Source organism: Fukomys damarensis, unplaced genomic scaffold (assembly GCF_012274545.1).
Source record: "Fukomys damarensis isolate Sample0158 unplaced genomic scaffold, DMR_v1.0_HiC HiC_scaffold_37, whole genome shotgun sequence".
In the NCBI taxonomy this organism is placed as follows: domain Eukaryota; kingdom Metazoa; phylum Chordata; class Mammalia; order Rodentia; family Bathyergidae; genus Fukomys; species Fukomys damarensis.
Window position 1 is genome coordinate 23,854,298 of NW_022900949.1, and position 26,538 is coordinate 23,880,835.

Consider the following 26,538-nt stretch of genomic DNA (forward strand, 5'->3'; position numbering starts at 1 on the left):
GAACCAGTTCACTTTTTTCCTTAATATCATCTGAATTATTGTTATGTGGATTAAAGATACTCCCAATTCATGACACCATGGAAAGGACACATAATTTAGACAGCCATTCGAATTCTTTTCTAATTCCCTTATCAGCGTATTCACTTCATTTTTATTTTAAACACAATAAAAATTATATGATGTTATCGAGGCAATGTTTAAAGTCTTTCTAAAAACATATTAAATTTTCACATAACATACATATTCATAAGTAACTTCCTAAAGTCTTCAGGAATTTGCTTTATGTGCCCTTAAATAGTTTTTTTAAAAATCATATGTGAGGGCTGGGGATTTAGCTCAGTGGTTCCTCGCAAGCGCGAGGACCCGAATTCAATCCCCTGGTATGCCAGATATTTAAAAAAAATATGCTCAGTTGTTAGAAATGTAATTTAATTAGAGATTACAAGGCAGAGAGGAGACAGAGCTATCTCCTAAGAGATTCTTTTGCTGAAATGCATTGAAAGGAAATTCTAAGCTTTTCAGCAGCTCTTTAAAGGGAGCTACTCAGCAGATTTCCAGTGTTAAAAAAAAATCACGGTATTCTGCAGATTATGTTCACAGGAAAGCTCCAAACATTTTCACAATTTTGAGCATAATTTATATACAGCCATTTAAGAGCAGTTTCATGAGTTGTGGCAGACAAATATCCTTATATAACCACAGCCAGGGCCACAGTGCAGCAAGCTGACAACTACAAAAGTGTATTCTTTTACTCTTTCGCACTAGATCTCCTGCCCTACACCTTCTGGCACAAGAGATCTGCATTTGCTAGAGTATGTGACGAGTAGAGCCAGACCCTGCCATCTTCACATCTAGCTTCTCTCACTAAGGGTATCGCTTCTGAGACTCTTCAGTACTGCTACTGTATCAGCAGTTTTCTTCTTTTTATTGTTGAGTGGTATTTGACTTAGGGACATCCTGATTAGTTTATTCATTCATATGTTATTGGCCTTTCTGTGAATTATTTCCTTTCTTTTGGGTAGGAATGAAGTTGGCCAGTCACAACAGTGGTTGTAAGTTTATGTTATAATAAATGAGGAACTAGAAACACTTATAGCTAAATGGATGCACCCTGAGGTCATACTCTAAAGGGAAAGAAATAGGATACACACGTGTAAATATCGAATAGTTTCTCTGATGTGAGAAACAGTTAAGTGTAAAAGAGGATCAAAATGTATAATAGGTAATGTGTAATAGGGAAAAGAGGTCCAAAGGGTAAGGAGAAGAGGAAGGGTTTGGGGAAAGGAAAGAAGGGTAAGGAATAAATATGAGAAAAGGAATACACTGAAACTAAGCTTTCCTAAATAGGGAGGGGTGGAGGCATTGAAGGGAAGGCAGGGGAATGGGGAAAAAATAAGAACCAAGGTATGTCACGTAAAGGTATAAACTCCCAATGATGAATGTGATCGTAACGTATGCCTAAAATGTGCCAATAAACTTAATTAAAAACTTGCAGAACTGCTTCCCAAAATGGCTGGCCCATTTTTTATCACTACCTAAAATGTGTGAATACCATAGGCTTCACACCACAGTGACACATGCAATACCAATGTTTACAGCAGCCTATAATACATACAATAGCTAAATCATGGAAACAGCCTATATGTTCAGGAAAAGATAAATGGATCAACAAAATGTGATCTCTCTCTCCCTATCTTGGAGTATGACTCAGCCATTAAAAAAAATGATACATTTGAAAAATTCATAAATAAATGCATGGGTCCTAATACCATAATACTAAGTGAAATAAGTCAGTGACAGAAGTTTAACTATTACATTGTTTCTCTAATATGAGATCCCAAATACAAATAATTTAAAGAGTAAAATAAAAGACATATGTTAAGTCACAAGGAAGTAGAGTCTGTAGAGATAAGGGGATCCAGGGAAGGAAGAATAAAGGAGGGAAGAGGCAGGGGGAGAAAATATGATAAAAATGCAATGTGTATATGTCAATAAACAAAATTTAATCCTGATGTATCACAAGCATGTAATGAAAACATTTTAAAATATTTAAAGAACAAATTTAGAATCATCTTTGTAATTTTTTCCAAAAGGCTGCAGGGGTCAATTGGGACTGCACTGTATCTAGAGATAAATTTGATAGATTATCACCCAATTGGGTAGATATGGAAGTATTTATCCATGAATTTGGTATATTTTTCCATTTAATCAAGATTTCTTTAAATTTATAACAGGGTTTTATCAATTTTGATCACATCTTTCATCATATTTCAAAGTATTTTATTAATTTTGGATGTTATTTATTGTACATTTATTTAGAAAATTTCATTTCCAATTGCTTGATTATATAAACTGATTTAACTGATCTTTTATCCTATGCCTTTGCTCCCTCCATTTAATATCTTCAGAACTTTCCTTTGGATTATTATGGGTATATATCCGTGTCACCTTAGAATAAATATAGTTCTCATTCTCTCCTACACCAAGAAGTGCCTCTTATTTCTTAATTTTTTCTCTATTTTCCTCCCTTCTTCCCCTTCCTTTCTTCCCTTCTTTTTTTCCTTCTGATAGGAACTTCAGTGAAATATAAGAGCTGGGGAAGAGAGCATCTGTGTGTTCTTTCTGATTTTATGTAGAAAGTATAAAGTCTTTCTCCATTAATTATGATGTTCTGAGGTTTGCTATATGAATTAGGGAGTATTGCTTCTCTTTCAGTTTCATTAAAGAGTTTGAGAAGTAGAGGCATTTCTTAGATGAAGTAGAAGCATCAAATAAACATGAAAATGTTCAACATAGCTAGTCATTTGAAAGATGCAAATTAAAACAATGCTAAGGTTCCATCTGACTCCAAAAAGAATGGCTGCTATCAAGAAATCAACCAATAACAAATGCTGGTGGGTATGTGGGGACAAAAGAACACTTCGCCACTGTTGGTGGGAGTGTAGACTGGTGCAACCACTATGAAGATTCCTCAAAAAACTAGGATTAGAGGTCCCATTTCACCCCGCTATTCCCCTCTGGGTATGTTTCTGAAAGAATTGAAAGCATCATACCACAGTGATATATGCACACCCCTGTTTATAGCAGCACAGTTTGTAATTGCTAAATCTTGGAAACAGCCCAAGTGCCCATCAACTAGTGATTGGATAAAGAAGATTTTAAAAAATAAAATGGAATACTATTCAGCCATAAAGAATGATAAACTAGAGACACTTACAGCTAGATGGGTACACATTGAGGCCATACTCAAGTAAAATAAATAAGACATACATGTGTAAATAAATAGTTTCTATGGTATGAGAAACAAAGTGTAAATAAGGATCAGAATGTACACTAGATAATTTGAAATAGGAAGAAAATGTCCAAAGGGGAAGGGGAAGTGGGAGGGGCAGGGAAAAGGAAAGAAGGGAAAGGAACAAATATGAGAAAAGGAAAAAAAAGTCTTTGTAAATAGGGTGGGGTGGAAGGTTTGAAGGGAGGTCGGGGGAATGGGGGAAAATAATAACCAAGATATATCATAGGTACAAATTCCTAGTGACAAATGTGATCATAATGTCCACCTAAAATGTACCAATAAACTTAGTGAATAATAAAAAATGCTCCCTTTTCTTAATTTGCTGAATTTTTTTATAAAATAATGTTGTATCTTATGAATTCTTTTTGTGCATCTACTGAGATTATATTTTCTCCTTTTTCAATAGCAATGATATTGCTGTAATAGGTACAAATTCCTAGTGACAAATGTGATCATAATGTCCACCTAAAATGTACCAATAAACTTAGTGAATAATAAAAAATGCTCCCTTTTCTTAATTTGCTGAATTTTTTTATAAAATAATGTTGTATCTTATGAATTCTTTTTGTGCATCTACTGAGATTATATTTTCTCCTTTTTCAATAGCAATGATATTGCTGTATACTCATCACGGTCATAATGAATTTAAAAAATATTGTTGGGTACAAGTTGCTAAAATTAAGAACATCACATCTAGGTTTGTAACAGATATCAGTCTGTTTACTTCTTGTGAAATTTCTGGTCTTGGTATTAAAATACAGTCCTCACAAAGTAAGCTGAGAAATATTTACTCCTCTTTTCTTGAAAGATTTAATTTAATCAATCAGTGAATAAACCTGAGCCTGGAATTTTATTTGGGCATAGTTTTCATTAGGGAATTAAATTTTCATTAAAGAGAATAGGGTAGACTTTCCTAGTCTTCATGAGTTAGTTTTAGTAACATGGGCTCATATCATCTAAGAAAGCCAATTCATTGACCTAAATTTTTCCATAATATTCCTTTATTATCCTTTAAATCTCTGCAGACATTGTCATTATATCCTGCATAACTATTGTTCATATGCTGTTACGCCTACCTTTTATAACTCTAACTGCATGATAAGAAAAAGAACAGACAGTTTGCTGTGGCCACAGCAAAGGAAGAATGTTCTTTCTTTTTCCTTTGTTGAGAAGATTCAGGAATGAAGGCAGAGAAAATGGCTTTTATCTCCCTGATCATTTAGAACAGTGACAGAGATCATACAGTTTTTATTCCAGTTTGTTGAATACCTTCACTTCTTTTTAACTATTTTATATGTATTAATAACTGCAATCACTGTAAAAACTCTACGAGGCAGTACTATTATTATAGCAAAGTACAAATTTGCATCAAAGAGAAATTAAGTTTCCCAAGGCTGTATAGTTAATAAATTATAGAGCTAGGATTTGAATAATTGCATCCAGTTCAATAGCTTGAACATATACTGTACAAAATTAAAAGTTAAATTTATTATACCAGAAATACAACTTTAATCTGAGCTACCTAAAATGTAAAAATAAACTGACATTTTTTTACCAAATACTAATACCAACTTTATGTAAAGTTATAATATTTCATAAATTATAGCAAACAGGACATTCTAATTTGTAACATAAGAATAACATTTTAAATTATTATTCCTCCTTGTATAAAGTATACTTATAAGAATATCCATGCCACTTGTGCATTGCTATGTGGCCAGGTAGAAGGTGTCAGAATTAAAGGAAGCTGTCATTACCTGTGGAAGCAGAGAGACGGGAGAAACTAATGAATACATCTTCAAATGGGAGCAAATCCAAGTTCAAACAACCAAGGGACAGCAGTATAGAGAAGCAATAGTGTCTTGGAGGTCAACACAAGCAAACCTTGTTTGATAGTCCTGGGTTGAGAAAGAAATTGCTTTCTAGCTTCTGAGGTGCCTTTCAGTGGATTGTGACTGCTTTATAAATTGTGTTAACATTTAGATGAAATAACATCCAGGGACACCACCAGGAGTCAAGGTTGACTCTGCACATACTGAACAAATCATAGGAACCTTGCAGTTAGACATTGTATTAAAGAAACTGTAGTCATGAGCTAACAGCACATATACACACGTGAATAGGATGGTGAATTGAAAGACATAGAAGAAAAGAAAGAGCCTATGCCTGAAATGATGTGTGTATCTACAAGAACATCCCAAATCTTCCAGAACACTTCTCGTTTTACATAGCTTAACTCATCTCCATGAATACCTCAAATGTCCTAAGAACTGTGATGGTCACCACATGTCTTAGCGCCTTTTGTTGATATTCCTACTGCATAACAGCAGAATACCACAGACCCAGACCGAGAAACTTCTGAAGGATGGAGATTTTACTTGTGACTGTTCAGGCGGATGGGAAGTGCTAGATCATGGGCCCTGCATCTGTGTCAGCCTTGTTGCTGTAATATGGCGGGGATCGCCTGGTGAGAGGGAGGGACTGAGGCCATGAAGAGCAGTGAGTGTGTGAATGTGTGGACCTGTGTATGAGAGAGAGAGAGAGAGAGAGAGAGAGAGCGCTCTCACATGTGCACACATACACGAATGTGAAAGATTTTTATTTTAAAGCAAAGTCATCTCCAGACAATTATGATAACTAACCAGTCCTTTGCTAAGGGTGTTAATCCTTCATGTTTTTGAAGACCCCAAGACCTAATTGCCTCTTAATAGTCTCACCTTTTACTAACATAACAGCAATTAAATTTCAATATGACTTCTGTCCATGACATTTAGGCCATACCAATATGCAAATGAAATCTCCACAGACATTAACTTACACAAGTTAGTGAGAGGAAAAAAATTTTTGTCAGACACTCTATATAGATAGAGGTTTTAGGTACATCACACAACATCCAGACTGGATTCTGTTTTAATCACTTTCCCAGACTTTTCTTCATCTTTCTTCTCTACTCTCAACACTGCTGTAGTCTGGTTCAGGGATCAATAAATATCCCCATCCTTAATCACTTCAGAATTACATTTATTTCACATAAATTTCTGTTTCTCCCACTGCCAAAAGAATTGGTATCATAAAATATAAAATATATTTCATACGTAGGCATAACTTAATAATTCTGAAGTTCAATTTTAAAAGTCTAAAAAGGTAATGATGGGGGCTGGGGATTTAGCTCAGTAGTTCTACCACCTGCCTTGAAAGCACAAGGACCCAAGTTCAATTCCCAATTTAAAAAAAAAAAAAATCACTAATCAAACACTAAGAAAGAATTTATTGTGTCCCTAACCCATAACGAGTTGTTCCATAAACTATTCTGGAAGGAGGCTGTCCTTTGTCGCCCTAAAAAGTTTTGTAAGTGAAAAGAACCACTGTTAACTTTGCTGACCAGACAGGCCCCCTTCCCCTGGGCTAGAATAGATAACTACATGAATTTTAAAGGTAACCTCCCCTACCAAAGAAGTGCTACATCCAGGCTGAAATTCAACTGTCTCGCCACCATGTTTTGAATATCAGCAGTGTGAACTGCGAAAATGAAATGTAACCATCTGAATGAGATCAAGGATGTAAAACCCTGTGAAAGGGGGAGTTGTAGCCCAGTACTGGGTCGATCTTAGCACTGCCATTAGATGTGATCTATCCCCATCACTGGAGTAAACTTTTGTTATTTTACTTCCATTCTGCTGCCTCTGTGTGTCATTTGCCAATTCCTTCCACAACAATACCTTTATACTAGTGCACTTAAATATTTTCTTACGAAGTGGACACTAGCTGGCAGCTATTAGCATATCTACTGTGTTCATGAAAATTCCGAAATAAATCTCCTAGTTGGGATTTCAACACCATTCAGTGGACAGACTCCCCTCAGCAAAATCTGCAAAATGAACTTGGCAAGACAGACACAGGATCAACATGTTTCACTCTATTCCTCCAGATCTAGCAGTATCCAACAGCAGAAAAGATTCAAAGGTTGGCACTTTTAATACCAAAGAAAGTGCGGGAGGGGGATAATTACATTAAGTTTCAAAAGAAGCCACAGGCTGAGAAAAAGCTTTAAAGACACTCCAATATTAAAGCATTCACCTTTATACTTAGTATTTCTCTTAGCTTTTTTGTTACCAATTGGCAATTCATTCTCAACTCAAATAGTTCTTCTCTCCTCTATCCTCCTTTCAACACAGACTATATACATATTTGGATATTATCACAAATATTTATTATTTTAATAATTTCCCTTTCTACTCATAGTAAAGACGATCCTTAATAATATACTATTATAGTTTTGGAGGCCCCAAAACATCACGTGGGCTGCCATCCCACTGATTACGCCAGGAGCTGGCTGTGAAGAGTCAACCCCGCTATTGTCTTGTTTTGAGAAGTGAGGTGGGCTGGAGCCTACGTACAGAGGTCAGAGTGACTCGCACCCAAATTCCATTGCCAAAGTTAAAACCTTCTTTACTAAAAGAACAAAGTTAATTATTAACCACAGCCTCCATTTGTCTCTCCTGTTCCTAATTCAAGAATGCTTTGTCTCTTCCTTTATAAGCCTTGCCTGCTTTAGCAATGTATCCACTGCAAAACCATGTAACCCCTTTACCTCAGTCTAACTATGATGTCACCAATAAATACTGACAGCTCTGGGTGTTCAGGGCCTTTGCTTGTTCAGCTTATGCAACCTTGCGTGCACAAGCACTGGCCATCCTAGTTCCCCATATCTGTCTCTTTAATTCTGTCTCTGTGTCTTTCTTCTTGCCTTGCACCACAGCACTGAACAGAAGACTGGAAACCACTGCTGGAGTCTCCAGTAATATCTAGTGTCACTTAGAAGTACATTAATGGTTAGAAGTCCAAAATAATTAAAATAATGGATTTTAAAAACCTGCACTTCTGTTCAGGCCTGTACAATCTTTCCATCACCCCTATCTAATTGTCTCTTCCATCCTTTTCTAGTTCTGGCTCTTTATGAGTCCATCACTTTGCATCAGTGTTCGATGAAGAGGTGACAAACAGGCTATGGCTTTGTTCTGATGAAGAAAAATGTTACACAAAATAGCTATAAAATTTGTACTTTCAACATTTATGTATTAAATTTCAATGGAAGTGGTATGAACTAAACGTTATAGTACTGTTTTATTTCCAGCACAACTTCAGAAACACCCCTTCCCTGTAGTAAAAAGCAATGCATCATTTAGGATTTAATGACACATGCCACAAATGCATAATCAAATTAAGATTTTTAACAAAAGTTTTTTAAATTATGCTACAAAATCCACCTGGAAAAATCTTTTTCCTTTATTATTAAAGGGTATTAGCAAAGCAGAATGACAGTGCTTCAGACTGAGTCAGAAAGGTCTATGGATTTGAGGTGCCTAGTTGGAGAATTTTTTATTTGAAGGTCCATGTCCTCTCCCAGGCCTATTTTATACACAAATGTAAACTTTGTGAAAATAAGTCATGTTACAAAGAAATAAGCTAAACACTTCAGGTCCTGGTTTCTGTGATGCAAAAGAATAAGCTACAGTAAGATAGGATTTTGTAACACTTCGCAGTGATAGCCACACGAGGAAACTCAGTCCCACAGAGAAAAGACAAAGAGGAGACATATATCAGTTCTGTGGAAGAAAATATTCTCTGCCAATGTATCCGGTGGTACGGTAGAAAACCATGTGAAGCAACGGATTCTCAACAATGGCAGCACCAAGTACATCTGGATTAAATCACGGTGAGAAAGTTTATCAGCTAATATTAGAATTAAATAATTCATATTGTAAGAATGTGTGATTCTTATTTGTGACAAAACATCAAAAAAGGCAGGTGAAAACATCATGTAGTATGTAACTGCCAAATAGTCATTTTCCATCATGTACTTAAGACTCTCTTTTGGGGGGTAGGCAGTGAACCCAGGGCTTTGTGAATGCTAGACAAGCTTTCTCCCACTGAGCTACATTCCTCTAGACTCTTGTTTAGGTGTAAGTTAAAATGTGACATACAAGTGAGATGTTGAAAATAAAGAATTTAACTGCTAGGGGCCAGGGATTTAGCTCAGCAGTTCTGCTGCCTGCCTCACAAGTTTAAGGCCCCAAGTTCAATCCCCAGTACCAAAAAAAAAGAGAGACAGAGAGTTTAACTTCTAGAAATTTCCCTTTGAAAAAGTTAGTAGTATGTTGCATATGACTTTAAGTATCTTTGGAAGGTATAATTTGAGAGTCTTCAAAGGTTTTGATAAAATATCCTTTCTCGTTTTCATTCAACAGCCTCATTAAGCATGACCAAAATGGCTTTCCTTGTTGACGTGTGAATCCCTAGGATATGTTCTATAGCAAGTTCCTTTCCTGATTTGATTTTTCATAGAAATTACATGCTCATATAGAACCAGGAGGAAGTAAGATGTCTCCTATTTAAAAAGCATTCCAAGAAAAGGAATTAGCAATGAGCTCTAAGAAATTCTAAATAACCTTTGAAAATGAAGTGAGCCTTACCATATGCATTTGTTACCACCAACTTAAAGTAATGAAAATTCTCTCAAGAGGAAAAAGTCAATTAATTGCTTACATGTTAAATTATTAAGGCTTCTAATCAAAAAATCATTAAAGATAAATAGTACAATACTGTGGCCGAAACTCTGAGATCTAATCATAAAAGTATTTACATTTTTCTGATAGTAGCGTTCTGGCAAAAACAGAACATCTGCCGGTCACATCTGACAATATCCCACAATATTATTATGTGGGATTACTATAGATAGATGAGCTAGGTAGAAATATAGGCAGTCAGATAGGGCTAAGACCTCAAGAGGGCCAGGACAAAGGTGAATCACACCACAGCTGCATGTTGGCTGAAAACCAGGCCTCAAGATGGAGACAAGATGACCAGATGCATACACTTCTTCAAAATGGGCATGAAATACAGATAGGTATTGACCACCCTGGGAGTGTTCAGAGACCCAGGGACCCACTGCCTCCTAGGAGAATCCTTGTTCTTTCCATCCACACTTACTACATGACTTGCTCTCCAATTGGACCACCACTGCCTAAATGACTACATTTGTAATTTTACTGGATGCTCATGGCTGTCGCCCATGTTTTACCCATGTGGATTTCACCCTATAAAACTTCTCTGTAAAGTGGGGTCCTTGGGCTCCCCACTCGGGACCCCCTCCTGCCCCTCAGGAGCTTTCCTGTCAATAAAAATCTTCCTGCTTTTAACCTCCATTGTTCCTAGGACTCATTCTTTGATTTACAGAGAACAAGAACTCAGTGTATCATACAGTTAACAGGTTGGGAGATACATTTCATATTTCATATTCTCTCCCCCTCAGGCTGATATTTCCAAAACTACATCAGCTGAAAAGAAAAGTATCTAAGGAAAACACCTCTTGGAAAAGGTAATATTAAGTTGATATAATCTTCAGTGTCCATGCATAAATTATATCTCTGCAGTATTAGATAAGACTTAAGACCAGTATTCCATTTAATAATTTAGCATAACATATTACTGCTGTTAGTATAGTGTTATTATATGCTTGGTATGAATGACTTATCCTACAACAACCACATTCCAAAAAGCACTGGGATCTTCATGCTAGAATGCCTAAATATCATCATTCTCTTTCCTACAGTCCTTATGTCATAGTCATAGAAAAACTTGAAACTACAAAATATATTTATAAAGGTATGGGAAAATATGTATAATTTCATGAGGTTCTATTTTTAAAATTAGCCTTTTGGAATAAATGAACCCTCCTCTGTGGTACAGAAGCATATTTTTCAGATTATCGAAGTAGCACAGAGCAGCCAAAATGATTAGATTAAGCTTGTAATCTTAATGAAAAGATGCGTTACTCAGGCTCACTGGACTTGGTGTTTGAGGGCTACACACTCGATTTGAAGGTCAAAATACTCAAGACAGTACTGTGACATTTCTCAGCGTGATATGCTCTCAGTTGTTCTGTTTCTTATCTAATATGTAAATGTTTAATTCTATTGGCACTGTGGACCACAGGTATTACAGTGACAACATCACTTAGGTGAGTCCAGGAAACCAGTATCTACTTCTTGATCCTAAGTACCTGCAAGACATCAAAGAAAACAGTACCTGGACCTTAACTTATTTCTCAGGAGAATGAACAGGTTGGGCCAAATAATCCCTTTGGGCTTGTAAATTTTCTAATTTTGTAAATGAGCTTTGACTTGGAATACAAATTAATAATGGCAATAAAGACTACCATGTCTTGTGAAATTAACCATGTAAAAATTAATGTCAAATACTCCACTGGACTTAAAATGACTGTGATACAAAAATTCTGAAGTTTTGTAGAACTAAAACTAATAAATAAAACAATCTTTGTATTTGCAAAGAAGCTTTAAATCACTTATATGAACACAGGGGTATATTTGCAAGAAAAGAGAAAGGCATAGCCTTACATACTCAACAACTAACTAAAATTTTACTTCAGTGCAAATCCAAACTGATATTCACCTATCCCAACAGTGTTAGGTGAAATTCAGCTAATTTTACATAAAATGTATAAAATAATAATCTGAACACAGAAAGTCACTAAATTTTTCAGTTGTTGCAAATGAAATAAAGTAAAAGTGTTAAAGTCACTTCTTCATGTAAGGCAATCACTATGTGATTTCATAAATACTAGATTCGAATCACTAAGAAACTATAATGATGATCTAACAGAAAACTACCATTAAGTACAAAGAATAAAATGCAAAGACTAGCTCTGGTTTTTGACTAAGTAAATATGAATTCAGTTATTCAGTGAGTCAGCCATTCAATCACACTTACTGTACAACTGCATCACAGACAGTGCACTCAGTAGGAGGCCACAAGGCTGCAGAATAGGAGAGAATGTTCACAATTCACTTATCTGATGAACAACTTATTTCCCAGCATGCATCACATAGCTTAAAATGAATATATAAATAAAATAAACAAAAATTTAAAATGACAATAAAAAGGCAATTTAAAACTTGCATAAAAACTCGAAAACATTTCAGAGTAGATATGTGGCAAATAAACACACGAAAATAAGTTCAACATAATTTGAGCCAGGGCAATGCAAATTAAAACCACAATGATATGCAATTATCTATTTTAGAATGGCTAAAATTAAGAACTATGGTAATAAATGAGCTTGGACATGAGGCACTGGGACTCTCACACACTGCTGATGGGAAGGAAATGGGGAAACTTTAGAAGACAGGTGAAGAATCTCACAATGTCACTTATTCTACTATATGATCCAACAATTCAATTCCTGGTCATTCATCCAAGAGAAGTAACAATGGCTGTTCACAAAAACACATGCACACAACTGTTCATAGCAGATTCATTCATAAAAGGATAATTTAGAAATAGTCGATCAATAAATAGGCTCCTGGATAAACTATCTTAGCGAAATGAATGACTGATACAACCCATGACATAGTGATTCTTAAAAAAAATTCTGCCGAGTAAATCAATACAGACCCCCCAAATAGTATGAAGGCATAGTTTTCTTGATATAAAATTTTAGCATGTATAAGTAAATGCACAGTATCAGAAAGCAGTTCAATACTGAGGGAAGTACTAGAGGGATGTATTATGGAAGGACATGAGGAATCTTTTGAAAAAAAAAGATTCTTTTTCATTATCTTGATGGTAGCGATGGTTTTGAAACTGTCACTATATATAGTTTATCATATCCACTATTACTCAGTAAATCTCATTAAAATTGGTTGTACTGACTTTTTTTTTCTGTAGTGATTTGTGCAGCTTTTACTTACTCGGCTGCCTGATATTCACAAGCAAACAGTCCCTGAATGCTGCAACGACAATCTCGCCCAAGCATATTTACTTCATTTGAAATGAACAATCTTGAAAAGTTTTAATTTTTTCTTGTTCACAAATATTTAATAATTACGTGTTGGGCATAATGCTGGCTAACTGCACTTAATAACATCACTGTTAATTAAAAGGCTGGTTGAGAATGCTATTCTTTCTCAGGAGAATACAGACTATTAATATCTACTTTCCAATAAAAGGCAATACCCTGTCACTTAAACTGGACTCATTTTTGCTATTTTGAATAATTCACACAGCACACAGAAACTCTGTCATCATTCCAAGTCTGAATTTCATTTAAAAGAAGACTAAAAGAACCCTAGGATAGAGTCAAACAGATCAATCCATGTGTTACCCTGGGTGGGTTTCAGATCTCAATTTTTATGTTTATGTTCATGACCAAAGGGTTTTTCGGTTAGTCACATGCTTATCTGACGGACAATGCTTCCCTGCAAAGTCAGTTTGCTCCTGTAAACCAATTCTTGAATAAATGTCATAATTATTAAATACTAGTTTGTTCCAAATTACAGCTAAATTAAATAGACACTAACAATTGATTTGATGTGGATGCGCCATTATTAAATAAAAGTCAAAAACTTCCTTAATTTCATTTCAATCATTACATGTGTAACACACATTCTAGCTGTCATACTCTATATGGTGGACTGGTTCCCATGTCTTTACGTTTCTCTAAACAAATCTCCAATCCCAATATGTTTGTACGGGCTGAGTCATGTACAAGGTACATCTGTGATTGTTAGGTCTCCAAAGTTGACCTGGAACTAAATTCTTGGCTACGAAACTGTTAACTGGATTTAGATAGAGCCAGTGCTTTAAATTTGGGTATGTGAAAGTTAAACACATGCAAACAAACAGAAAAGTTCAACCAGAAGTAAGTAGGAAACGCCCCCTGTGTTTGATCAAAGAGGAAAAGAACAAATATTCAAGCCCCTGCATGTCGCACCATAGAAGATATATTAGAAAGGCAAAGAATGACAATAATTTAGAAACTGAGGGTTCCACTCTAATGCCTAGTTGTGCTGCTCATGAATTATCTGGCCAAAGAAAAACAACTTCTCTGAAATGTTTTTTCTCCCTGTCTTCAGAATATGGATCTTCAACAAAGGATATCTGACTTACCCTCTTCAGGGAACTGCTGGAAAAGTTTGCAAAATTATAAAAGCCACATATGCATTTGAACTTGCTTTTACAGGTTTGACTTAAAAAAGAAGACAGGCGAGATTGAGAGTAAAACATACTGCATCAGAACTAAGGTGATCTGGACTTAAATTTGAGCTCTCCCCCAGAGAGGTGGGATGATTTTTGGATAAAGCATGCATTTGGCCTGCATTATTTCCCAGCATGCATCACATAGCTTAAAATGAATATATAAATAAAATAAACAAAAATTTAAAATGACAATAAAAAGGCAATTTAAAACTTGCATAAAAACTCGAAAACATTTCAGAGTAGATATGTGGCAAATAAACACACGAAAATAAGTTCAACATAATTTGAGCCAGGGCAATGCAAATTAAAACCACAATGATATGCAATTATCTATTTTAGAATGGCTAAAATTAAGAACTATGGTAATAAATGAGCTTGGACATGAGGCACTGGGACTCTCACACACTGCTGATGGGAAGGAAATGGGGAAACTTTAGAAGACAGGTGAAGAATCTCACAATGTCACTTATTCTACTATATGATCCAACAATTCAATTCCTGGTCATTCATCCAAGAGAAGTAACAATGGCTGTTCACAAAAACACATGCACACAACTGTTCATAGCAGATTCATTCATAAAAGGATAATTTAGAAATAGTCGATCAATAAATAGGCTCCTGGATAAACTATCTTAGCGAAATGAATGACTGATACAACCCATGACATAGTGATTCTTAAAAAAAATTCTGCCGAGTAAATCAATACAGACCCCCCAAATAGTATGAAGGCATAGTTTTCTTGATATAAAATTTTAGCATGTATAAGTAAATGCACAGTATCAGAAAGCAGTTCAATACTGAGGGAAGTACTAGAGGGATGTATTATGGAAGGACATGAGGAATCTTTTGAAAAAAAAAGATTCTTTTTCATTATCTTGATGGTAGCGATGGTTTTGAAACTGTCACTATATATAGTTTATCATATCCACTATTACTCAGTAAATCTCATTAAAATTGGTTGTACTGACTTTTTTTTTCTGTAGTGATTTGTGCAGCTTTTACTTACTCGGCTGCCTGATATTCACAAGCAAACAGTCCCTGAATGCTGCAACGACAATCTCGCCCAAGCATATTTACTTCATTTGAAATGAACAATCTTGAAAAGTTTTAATTTTTTCTTGTTCACAAATATTTAATAATTACGTGTTGGGCATAATGCTGGCTAACTGCACTTAATAACATCACTGTTAATTAAAAGGCTGGTTGAGAATGCTATTCTTTCTCAGGAGAATACAGACTATTAATATCTACTTTCCAATAAAAGGCAATACCCTGTCACTTAAACTGGACTCATTTTTGCTATTTTGAATAATTCACACAGCACACAGAAACTCTGTCATCATTCCAAGTCTGAATTTCATTTAAAAGAAGACTAAAAGAACCCTAGGATAGAGTCAAACAGATCAATCCATGTGTTACCCTGGGTGGGTTTCAGATCTCAATTTTTATGTTTATGTTCATGACCAAAGGGTTTTTCGGTTAGTCACATGCTTATCTGACGGACAATGCTTCCCTGCAAAGTCAGTTTGCTCCTGTAAACCAATTCTTGAATAAATGTCATAATTATTAAATACTAGTTTGTTCCAAATTACAGCTAAATTAAATAGACACTAACAATTGATTTGATGTGGATGCGCCATTATTAAATAAAAGTCAAAAACTTCCTTAATTTCATTTCAATCATTACATGTGTAACACACATTCTAGCTGTCATACTCTATATGGTGGACTGGTTCCCATGTCTTTACGTTTCTCTAAACAAATCTCCAATCCCAATATGTTTGTACGGGCTGAGTCATGTACAAGGTACATCTGTGATTGTTAGGTCTCCAAAGTTGACCTGGAACTAAATTCTTGGCTACGAAACTGTTAACTGGATTTAGATAGAGCCAGTGCTTTAAATTTGGGTATGTGAAAGTTAAACACATGCAAACAAACAGAAAAGTTCAACCAGAAGTAAGTAGGAAACGCCCCCTGTGTTTGATCAAAGAGGAAAAGAACAAATATTCAAGCCCCTGCATGTCGCACCATAGAAGATATATTAGAAAGGCAAAGAATGACAATAATTTAGAAACTGAGGGTTCCACTCTAATGCCTAGTTGTGCTGCTCATGAATTATCTGGCCAAAGAAAAACAACTTCTCTGAAATGTTTTTTCTCCCTGTCTTCAGAATATGGATCTTCAACAAAGGATATCTGACTTACCCTCTTCAGGGAACTGCTGGAAAAGTTTGCAAAATTATAAAAGCCACATATGCATTTGAACTTGCTTTTACAGGTTTGACTTAAAAAAGAAGACAGGCGAGATTGAGAGTAAAACATACTGCATCAGAACTAAGGTGATCTGGACTTAAATTTGAGCTCTCCCCCAGAGAGGTGGGATGATTTTTGGATAAAGCATGCATTTGGCCTGCATTCCACTTGCTCGCCTATTGAAAGTCAAAGGGTCAAATGAACTATTATAAAATCACAGATTGATGTGCAGAATCTCAGAAATTGTGCCAATCTCATTTCTTCCCTCAGATTTTCTATTTCAGTAGAACAATTACTTAAAATTGAAGGAATCTGCAGCTGTTCCCAACGCCATGTGTTCATCTTCAGATATTCTAATCATACCTTATTGCAGAGAGTCAAGGAGCAAGGCCATTCAAATTGCTCTGGTTCGACCTTAATTAAATGATGAATGTGTGTCAAAGGAACTGTGATTGAATTCCACTAGCTTTTCGTTCAGGAACACAGTGATCTCTTGCACTTCCAACATACATTCTGTAACCTATTGTCCGTACCTGAAAGGGCTGCCCACTGGAAATGCTGAGGAGTTTCCTCATCCAACTGTTGCCCTGATTCCCAAATATCTGCCACAGCAGCTTTCCTTTTGTGTTACTCCAGACTCGCTGGTAGACCGCCAGGCTGTAAATGCGCTTCCCGAACATGTGGTAGTAGAGGCGGAAGGTGCAGCCCTTGGGATCAGTGGCACTGAAGACGGGGCTGAGTAGCACGGCATTGTTCTGGAAAACCTGTGGCTCTGAAGATTCTATGTAGAGATAGTGCCCCTGTGCCGTGCCCACAGTATGATCCTTCATGGGCCCTGTATTAATGGTTGAGGTTGGACCCTGGTTCCTGGTCCAATCAAAGTCATCTTCTGTGTCTTGTTCCCAGTTACAAATTCCATTTTCAAAGTTGCACTGCAGTCCAGGTTCTGAAATCAGTATCAAATCACAGCAAAATGGATTAAAGACAAAAGAGTATGTATCATTAAGACCACCAATTGATGGTCTGCTCCTGCCAGGTTAAGCCTTTTTTATTTAAATATGCAACATCACAGTTTTGGTTTGCTCTTTTGGCTTAGTTTTGTCTTTGTGATTCTAAGGCTCAAACGCAGAGCTTTTGTACAGACTGAGCTACACGCCCACCCTCCCCATCCTTTTTTAGAGACTCCAGACAAATGATCATAATTTCATGGCTGGTTCACTATGACAGATTTAACCGAATGTTCCAATCACCAGGGAACAGTAAAGAACAAACAGATAAATATCACAGCCCAGAATTCATCTCCTGAGGCACTGATTTCATTGGTCTTCATTGGTCCAAATGGTAAAGCCAGGTATTAGGACTGTTGATCCACTCCCTCAGTGATTTTAATGGAGCAGAGAACACTTGACATCTGATAAGGCCTCAATATTTAATATTCTCCTGGAGTGCACGGTGAAATTACTCTGTGGCAAACCCCGAAACAAATTACAGTACTGCTTATTAAATACAGAGCGAAACCCAGAAAAACATATTTTTGACAAATATCCTAGATAATTATGATGTAGGTTATTTTCCAACTCTCACCCTGAAAGAATCTGTTTTACAGTCCTGCTCCAGCCCCAACTGTCTTTACACACTAGGGCTAGAAGTCAAATCCTTCTGTGTACCCTCATTTAAACTCACATGGAATTTCCTCCCCAAGGCAAATGGACTTCTGGTTCCTCTTCCCTCTGTAGCCTAGAACCCTCCCCCGCTTCCTCCCTCATTTATCCTCAAATGTTATATTAAACATCTTGATTCCTTGTGGCTCCTGGGCGATAGTCTTTTCTTCTCAGGGTTGTAGCTCCTTTGAGCCAGGGCTTCTGAACTCCTCTCTTCAGTCAGTAGATAATTCAGACTCACAAAGAACTGACAGGCCCTGTGGCAGTTAAATGCTTTATTTCTAGGGTGATACAGGAATATGCTCCTCTTTTGAGACATGAAGATTTTGTTGATGACACATATTTGCTTTAGAATAGAATAAAATATACACTGGAAATATTTGGGCTGAGGGGAGAGGATTTAGAATTCATAGGTAGCTCCACATTTTGGCTTCATTTACATAATATTTTAAAATAGTAAATGTCAGCTGTCCCTCAACTATTCATCTTAGTCATGGCATTTGGTGCCAAATGTGGAAAAACACCCTGAAACAATAAATAAAAGCATGTGAATAAATGCGTCCAGGCAAGAACAAATCATTGGTCTCTGAAAACCACAGAACAGGAGCTTAGGCCTAATGAAGGGAACCGAGCGAGTAAATGTCAAACGGGAGATGCGTTTTCACTTGACATTTTCTCACTTGCAACTAATCTAGCCCAGCTGTGACGTGAACTGGGGACGCGCAGTGTACTCTCCAGGTGTCAGTCTTTGGCGGTGGGGCAGGAGAACGTCAAGCTGCTGGAGATTTTGACATAAACCTGGCACTAAAGCCGTCAGATCTTACATCGCCTGTCTTCACGCTGACTGCGCATTCCATCTTATCTCCGGCCCTCAGTAAAAGACCACGTCACTACGCATACTGAGTGCCTAGTGCACCCTGCGTGACACATGGTACCTGGCTATGGAGAGGTGTGAGAGAAGCCGACATCCTGATCCTCCCGGTACTGCCACTACTTCCTACTGGACCCTAATCCCAAGAGGTGTCATGACATTAAAGGTTCAATGCCCCTCCTCCTATTCTACTAAGGTAATACTGGGGAAGTGCGAAGGATCCTTCACTTACTCTGAGAAGCACCTAAACACTTTTTTATGAGTAGGTTTTAGAGAACTTGAAAAGGGAGAAATGACTTTACAAATTTGCAAACATAAGTTAGTTTTAGGGCAAGATATATTGCTCATGATGGTTACTGTCAAAATCATCCATCACAATAAGTTGCATAAATTTCACAAGATGCATAGTAATGCTGACTGGAACATGCCTGACTTTTATATGTTTTTGCTAATAAGACTTACATATCACTTGAACACCCATGCATGGCTCTCTACAATGATTTATATGGAACTGCCTTAATGTTTCCTATGTTCTGTAAGTACTATGGCTCATTGCTTTATAATTAGCTTCCCGATTTAATAAATAGATAACTTGGAATTTAATAATTACTACAATTTCTGGACAAAGAACCTGTGTTCCAGTAAAGATGCAAACTGTTTTCTTTTCTAATAGACTTTTTTGTAATTAAAAAGAAATTTTCTTCTGATTCATTTTCAGAAGTGCATCACACTGTAAGATCCACATGATCAGATACCACAAATTACTGTTAATTTAAACCAGAAACTAGTACTTTTTCTGTCTTACTTTGCTTCATAGAACCAAAACATAAACGACTCTTCACGTATGTTCTCCAAGCTTTACCAGCCAGCGCCACTGTGTCACAGTAATTCACTGCCAACGGCTCTCCCCTGGGGTACAGCCAGTTCCCTCATGGATCTCCTGCATCGACTCCCCTCCAATCCACATCCACAGGGAAATTCTTTCTGAGCATGTTACATTATTTCCCTGCTGAAAACCTTTCAAATATAAAATAGTTCTAGTGAAAACTACAAAGATCTGCAAATCTCGCCTCCTCCACACCTCCATCTGTCCGTTGTGCTTTTTTCCCTTCATCTGCTCTCTCCAGGGACATCAGCTATCATCCATCTACCTTGCAGCCACACACCTGGGTTTTTGAGAATTACCTGCTTTGCCCCCTTACTTTCCAGATCTAAGCAGAATTATCAAACCCTAGCAAGTCCAAAGTCATTATTATATAAAGTCACATCATGCCTGTTCATAGTTTTGGTCAAAGCTACTATTTTATTTTTCTTTATCAAATAACTGAATATCTATCCTTTGAATAGACTGCAACTTCTGTAAAGGCAGAGAGTCTATAATTTCATTTATCACTGTATTCCTAGTACCTTGTTAGTAAACCTAATACTGCTGTTCCTGATGAATTAATTAATAAACAACACAATATTCATCAACTCTGGGACTAAGCTTTTATATCATTAGCTTGGCTACCTAAAAAAGATACAGAAAAGAAAAAGTCCTCACTCACAAAATAAGAGAGGCTAAAAAAGAAAAAGGAACCCAAAAACTTACCACAGTCAGCCTCATCCGTCCAATCACCACAATCATCCACCAGATCACACAGCTGAGCCTTTTCCACACAGGCCTTGGTGTGACGGCACCAAAAGTGATCTGGGGACTCACAGCTCTCAGCAGGAGGAGGAAGAGTGCAGTTTTCAAATCTGATGTCGTCAACAGCTGAGACCCCATCGTAAATGCCCAGACTGACTTTATTCAGAGACAAAGAGAAGGGCTGAGTGAGGCGCCCTAGCTGAATGGCCACCTCTGACCACTTGTTGCCTTGGTTGTACAACACTCTCCAGAGGACAGTAGAGTCGCTGGAGTTTTCCAGATGGAGCACAAGATCAGTGGGTCCCACAAACAAGCCATAGTTATAAAACCTGAAAAGAGCAAACACGAGCAATGGAAACCATTTATGGGACCTTGCACTTGTCCGAAAGTCTATTAATAATTAGCTATCAAGCTTTCTTGCAGCAATTGTGGCTGCATGTTTGCAAAAGCTTATTTGCTAAGGTGGGACCCTTTCTCTAGGAGCTTGTAGAGAAGAGCGTAAATATCTTCACTAAATTATTATCCCGTGACTGATGGCGGGGAAGAGTCCCTTTCATTTTGAGAGAAAACAACTAGTCAGGCATGGTGGTGCATGCCTGTAACCCCAGTAGATTTGGTGGCTCAGGCAGAAGAATTCCAACTTCAAGCCCAGGATAGGCAATATAGCAAGTCAGTAAGACCCTGTCTCAAAACAAAACAAAAAAAATTTTTGAAGAGCTGGAGATGTACCTCACCCCGATGGCCCTGGGTTGAATCCCCATTATGACCACCACCAGTGATAATAAAATAACAATAATAATAAGCTCCTATAATAAATGCAAGTTATTACTATAATACAATAGCAATTTGAAAAGTAAAACCAGGTAAAAACCATAATAGCTAACAAATGGAGGGGCATGCTTGCAGCCACTGGACTACTAGGGTTAACTGACTACTGCCTTTAGTATTTACCAGAAATAAAGGGTACAACCAGGTCCTGTTTGGCTGAAACTTGGACTCTGCAGTTTAGCAATTTGGAAAAATCTGCTGCTCTTCTGTAGAATGAACATAAAATGACCTATTAAAATACAAAAACAAAACATTAGTACACGTCCTGGATTCTACAAAGAATCTGTCTCTTAATCCTACGTAAATTTCATAGCCATTTAAAATTAAAACTATATGTCAATTTAAAAAAACAGTAAGTAGAGCTGTTAGTCATATTTGCTTTCACAAATGCTGAACAACCAGATACATGTAGTTTTAAATGATGCCAAAAGCAATCAATGATCTCCGTTCAACCAGCCAAAGATGTATGTATTGCCTATCTGTTCCACTTGTCCAGGAATCATTTCACGCAGACAGAATAAACAGAATGGATGATATTCAATTGTCCCACTGTATGTAGAGATAGAACTGCTTCTTCTTCTGGTCTGTGGTTCTGAACAGTAAGCAGAAATGGGTAAAGTCTCGCTGCTGCTTACCCGAAATTGTGCTGTGAGTGTGATCCTGAGGAGGGGCCTGGTGTTCAAAATCAGCAGCAAGATCACTTGGGGAGCTCCATATCCAGTCAAAATCGTCACCACTGACTGCTTCAAACCACCTACAGCTGCTGGCTTCGAAATCGCAATCGGAAACTGAAGAACAAAAATGGGCTCTTAGGCTCTCTCCACAGGTCCCTTACCCCGAAAAGGTAGAGCTGAAATGGAAATGATCCTGATCTGCGTCTCTCAACACATCAAATGATACACTGGAGGAGACGAAGAAAAATTATTTTTGATTGGAACAATAGACTTGTGCTTTTCATACCAGAAACTGGAAAGGCAAAATTCTCAAATTAAGAAACTTAATTATTTTCGCGATTTTCTCCTAAGATATAGCACCATTCATCTGTTCTACTTATACAATTGCCAAGATTTTCTTAACTCATTCAGATAGCCATGTCAGTTTCCCTGCTATTAGCAATGGAATGTTTTGTTACTACAGAATATTTCACACTAAGCCAGAAAAAAATAGCTATTAAAAAAATAAAATTTGAAAATTTCCAAGGTCCACTATATTTATATAATGTAAATTCCTGATCTTTGTAGAGCTTAATGTTTCACAAATAATTGTATGCATTGCCCATTTTTGTACTAGGGGAAAATTTTTTGATTCATCTTTTCAGGTTAATATGAGGAGAAATAACATCCATAAAGAGTTCTGGAAAAAACATGAGAAGAAAAGAGGGATAAGAGGCAAAGGGAAAGAAAGTGAAGTTATAAATAGTAATAGTGCAGAGGGAGAGGTAAATTATAAGCAATAACTACCAAATTCGTCGTGTAATAGATATTGCACTAAATGCTTTACATAGATACAACTACCAAATGCCTTTTTTTTTTTTTGGTCAGTGCAACTATTTTACATGGGAAGAAATGGAGAAAGCTATTAATTCCATGGTTTGGAAGTTGTATTGTGAGATTAGAATTCAAATATTTTGATGCCTAGTTCAGTATTCTCTTTAAGTCGTGACAATGACTGTTGTCCTTAGATTGGAAAAAGCATCAACCAAAAATGCATCATCTGAATTTCCTTGCTTTAGTGTAGATGTTCGGATTTCACATTATAAAAATGCAAAATGAGGTTCATTTTCATTAATGACTACTACACTGGGATCCTTTGCCATTGGCTATTTTATCCAATAATACAATTTAAAAATGCATAGATATTTCCTTACAAAAGGAATTATGAAGGCAGTGATATGTTTCAGAGATAAAAGTATAAAAGTAAATCACTAAATGAAATTTTAAAATTTAGAACAGCAATTTAATCTAATGATAGTTTTCATTTTTAAGAATGTTACTACTACTTGGAGAGGAACGTGAGGTAATAACAGTACAAATATTTAATTTTTTAAAGTTTCTATAAAATATCTAACTTCACAAATGTATTTGCTTTCTACCAAATTTCCTGCTCCCTAATTTGACAAGCATAGTTCTTCCAAATCTTATTAAATCATTTCAATATATGAATACATCTAAAAATAAATATTTTTAGGATGCTCAATCTAATTGAATAATATGTAGCTGTATTTCACCACAGAGATAAAATTAGAAATAAGCAACATGAAGAAATGTTACTTAAAAACAAAAAAATGAACACTATAAATTAGATAAAATATGAAGAAAGTTTAAACTTCTGTACTTTTCAAGCCTACTCCTATTTCTAAGTGTATGATATACAAACAACATATAAATATACATAGATTCCAGGGATTTCGAAGCATATCAATGCCATTTCAATTCCTGGGAAGCAAATGCTTTGATTTCCATTTCAGACAATCTGGAGAACAGGATCTAGGAGTACTTGTTATATGTACAGAAAAACAAGTCATTGCTACTGTTTAGTATCCATCCCTCTCAGCTACCTGGGAAGACAACCTCCTTATGCACTGGCCAGGGAGACACTGCTGTAGATATAATGAATATTCTAAGATTTTAAAAAATCACTGCAATGACTCCAGTTCTCTTGGTAAAGGCCTTTAAAACATTTTTCCCCCTCTATGCTTAAGAAACACCTCCATCCCTACATTTGTTGCAGCCCTACTCCCAACAGCCAAGAGATTGAAGCTAGGCACAGAAAGACAAACACCACATGAGCTCCCTCCGATACGGAACCCACATCGAGCGACAGCAGCGAAGTTGAGAGTAACCCCGTTCTTATTAGCTGCTGGGGAGAGTAAGTCGGAGGGAGGGTGGGGAAAGGCTGGTGGATCAATGTGCAGTAATCTAGTCAGAAACAAGAGAATCTGGGGCACCACCGCAGAGCAGGGGCGCTTCAGATAATGACAATGTACTGTGCATTTCAAAGAGATTAGAAGAGTTGAACTTGAATACTTTCATCACAAATAAATGATAAATATTTGAGGCCACAGAGGTGCTTACACTTATCTGTATACTGTACAATGTATAATTTACTGGAGCAATAGGATGTACCCTATACACATGCATAGTGTATGTCATTTAAAACTATTTTAAGAGAAAGGAATTTGTAAATACAAAAAAAGAAATATACTGAAATTTAAGTGTACATTTCTAGCTCCTATATAATCAAATTTAAAAATGTAAATTAATGATACATGTGATAACCGGTAAAATTAATCTAGCTAGCCAGTAATTGAACAGGAATGGAAAATTATGCACTGTATATTCGCGTCTAACCGAAAAAATACAATACTCTGGGTGTGTTGTCATAGCTGAGGCTCGAAGATTTTTCAGTTTCTGGAGCATCTCTGACTCCCCCAATTATCACTGCCGCAGGCATCATCATCTGCAGTTTCCATTTATGCAGGGTTCAGCACACACCAACCCTCTCGCTCGAGGCTCCTATATTCACAGCAGAACGCTGTCGACACGGGGTTTCTGACAGTTACGCTTGTCTGTTCCATGGTGATGGGTAGAAAAGCTAACGACCTTACAGCCTCTTTTAAATGTGAGAAAAATGTTAATGATGGAAATGTTGTTATGTACATCGTGTATATTAATTATGTAAACATAGTTATATTAGTTGCCCCTGAGAAAAAGGCAGTAGGCGATATTGTCCAGGCTGAGAAAAAGGTCCATCACTGCTGTCATTTGTCCAGCCTTTCGGTGAAGCAGAAGATGAAATTATGCAGGAGCCAAGAGATTTTAGGATGAAAAATATCCAGAATCGGATTGTATCTCATTCCCGATTCACAGTATACTTTGCAAGGAATAAACACGAAGTGTACAAAAGTGAAGTCTAAGCTAACTCGTGGGCCTCACACAAAGGTGCAAAGATTCGCAGGAGGAAATACGTCCTGACATAACATGTGGTCGAGTATCAGATTCCCTGTGCTCTTAGCTACATAGGCAAGAAGCTCCACACTGAGTTTGAAAGAGAGCTAGCTCTGTGTTAGATGTGAGGACAAAATACTCGACAATTACAACTTAAAGCAAGACAGGTTTTTTCAGTCATGGTTTCATAGGATTGAGTCTCTGGTCAGCTGGCTCCAAGGCAGAAACACCATGGCAGCAGAACACGGTGCAGCAAAGACTCTTAGTCCATAGCCATGGCACCGAGAGAGCAGAGCAGGGAAGAGCACCAGCGAGAAAGGGGTAAGGGACCAGATATGGTACGCAGGGTCACGCTTCCACGGACACCCAGAAGTAAGCTTTCCTAACCCTGCGGGTGGCTCACGAGGAAATCAGACTGACAACCCAGTTCAGTCGCCAGGGCTAAGCCTATGGAGATGACCCAGAAAATACCCAGGATCCAACTGTGGCTTACGGGAAGATTTAAGCCATCAAATGCATCGATGCGTTATGGGAAACATCTATTGATATAATAATGTATCAATGACTTTGGACATATCTTAGAAAATACTACAGTACCTAATTTATATATGAGAAATATGTTTGAAATGGGAATAATTTATAATCTTTGAGAGCTCAGTAACAATTCCAACTCAAACCTGATGTCAAAGCCTACACTCTAAAAAATGTACTGCTTCTATTATTTAAGAAAACAAAAACAATAACTACTTGATGTCAGATACTATGCTATATATTTTAAATGGAAGATAATACAAAATCTAAACATGTCTGAACAAGAACTGTCTGTAAAAACACATTTTAAGCTACATAATAATAATGGCTATTCATAGGCTATTAGATCGACTCTCGTTTCTTTTAAGATTTTGTTCTTTAGATACCATGACCTTCCTGAAAATCGGAGGAAGGACAGTAGTTAAACATTCTAGAATGCTCATGTAAGTTCACTGACTCCTGGGA

At 36.9% G+C, this 26,538-nt stretch overlaps 1 protein-coding gene across 1 annotated transcript in view; it reads right to left on the reverse strand.

Annotated features, from left to right (window-relative positions):
* The window catches only part of Malrd1 (MAM and LDL receptor class A domain containing 1), a 638,235-nt gene that overhangs the window by 468,316 nt on the left and 143,381 nt on the right, over positions 1-26,538 (reverse strand). Inside the window, exons 14-17 of the mRNA XM_019205159.2 lie at positions 22,231-22,383; positions 21,719-21,824; positions 20,729-21,096; positions 17,139-17,551 (exon numbers count right to left, since the gene is read on the reverse strand). Coding sequence (XP_019060704.1) covers positions 17,139-17,551; positions 20,729-21,096; positions 21,719-21,824; positions 22,231-22,383 — 1,040 coding nt within the window. The remainder of the gene's footprint in view (positions 1-17,138; positions 17,552-20,728; positions 21,097-21,718; positions 21,825-22,230; positions 22,384-26,538) is intronic.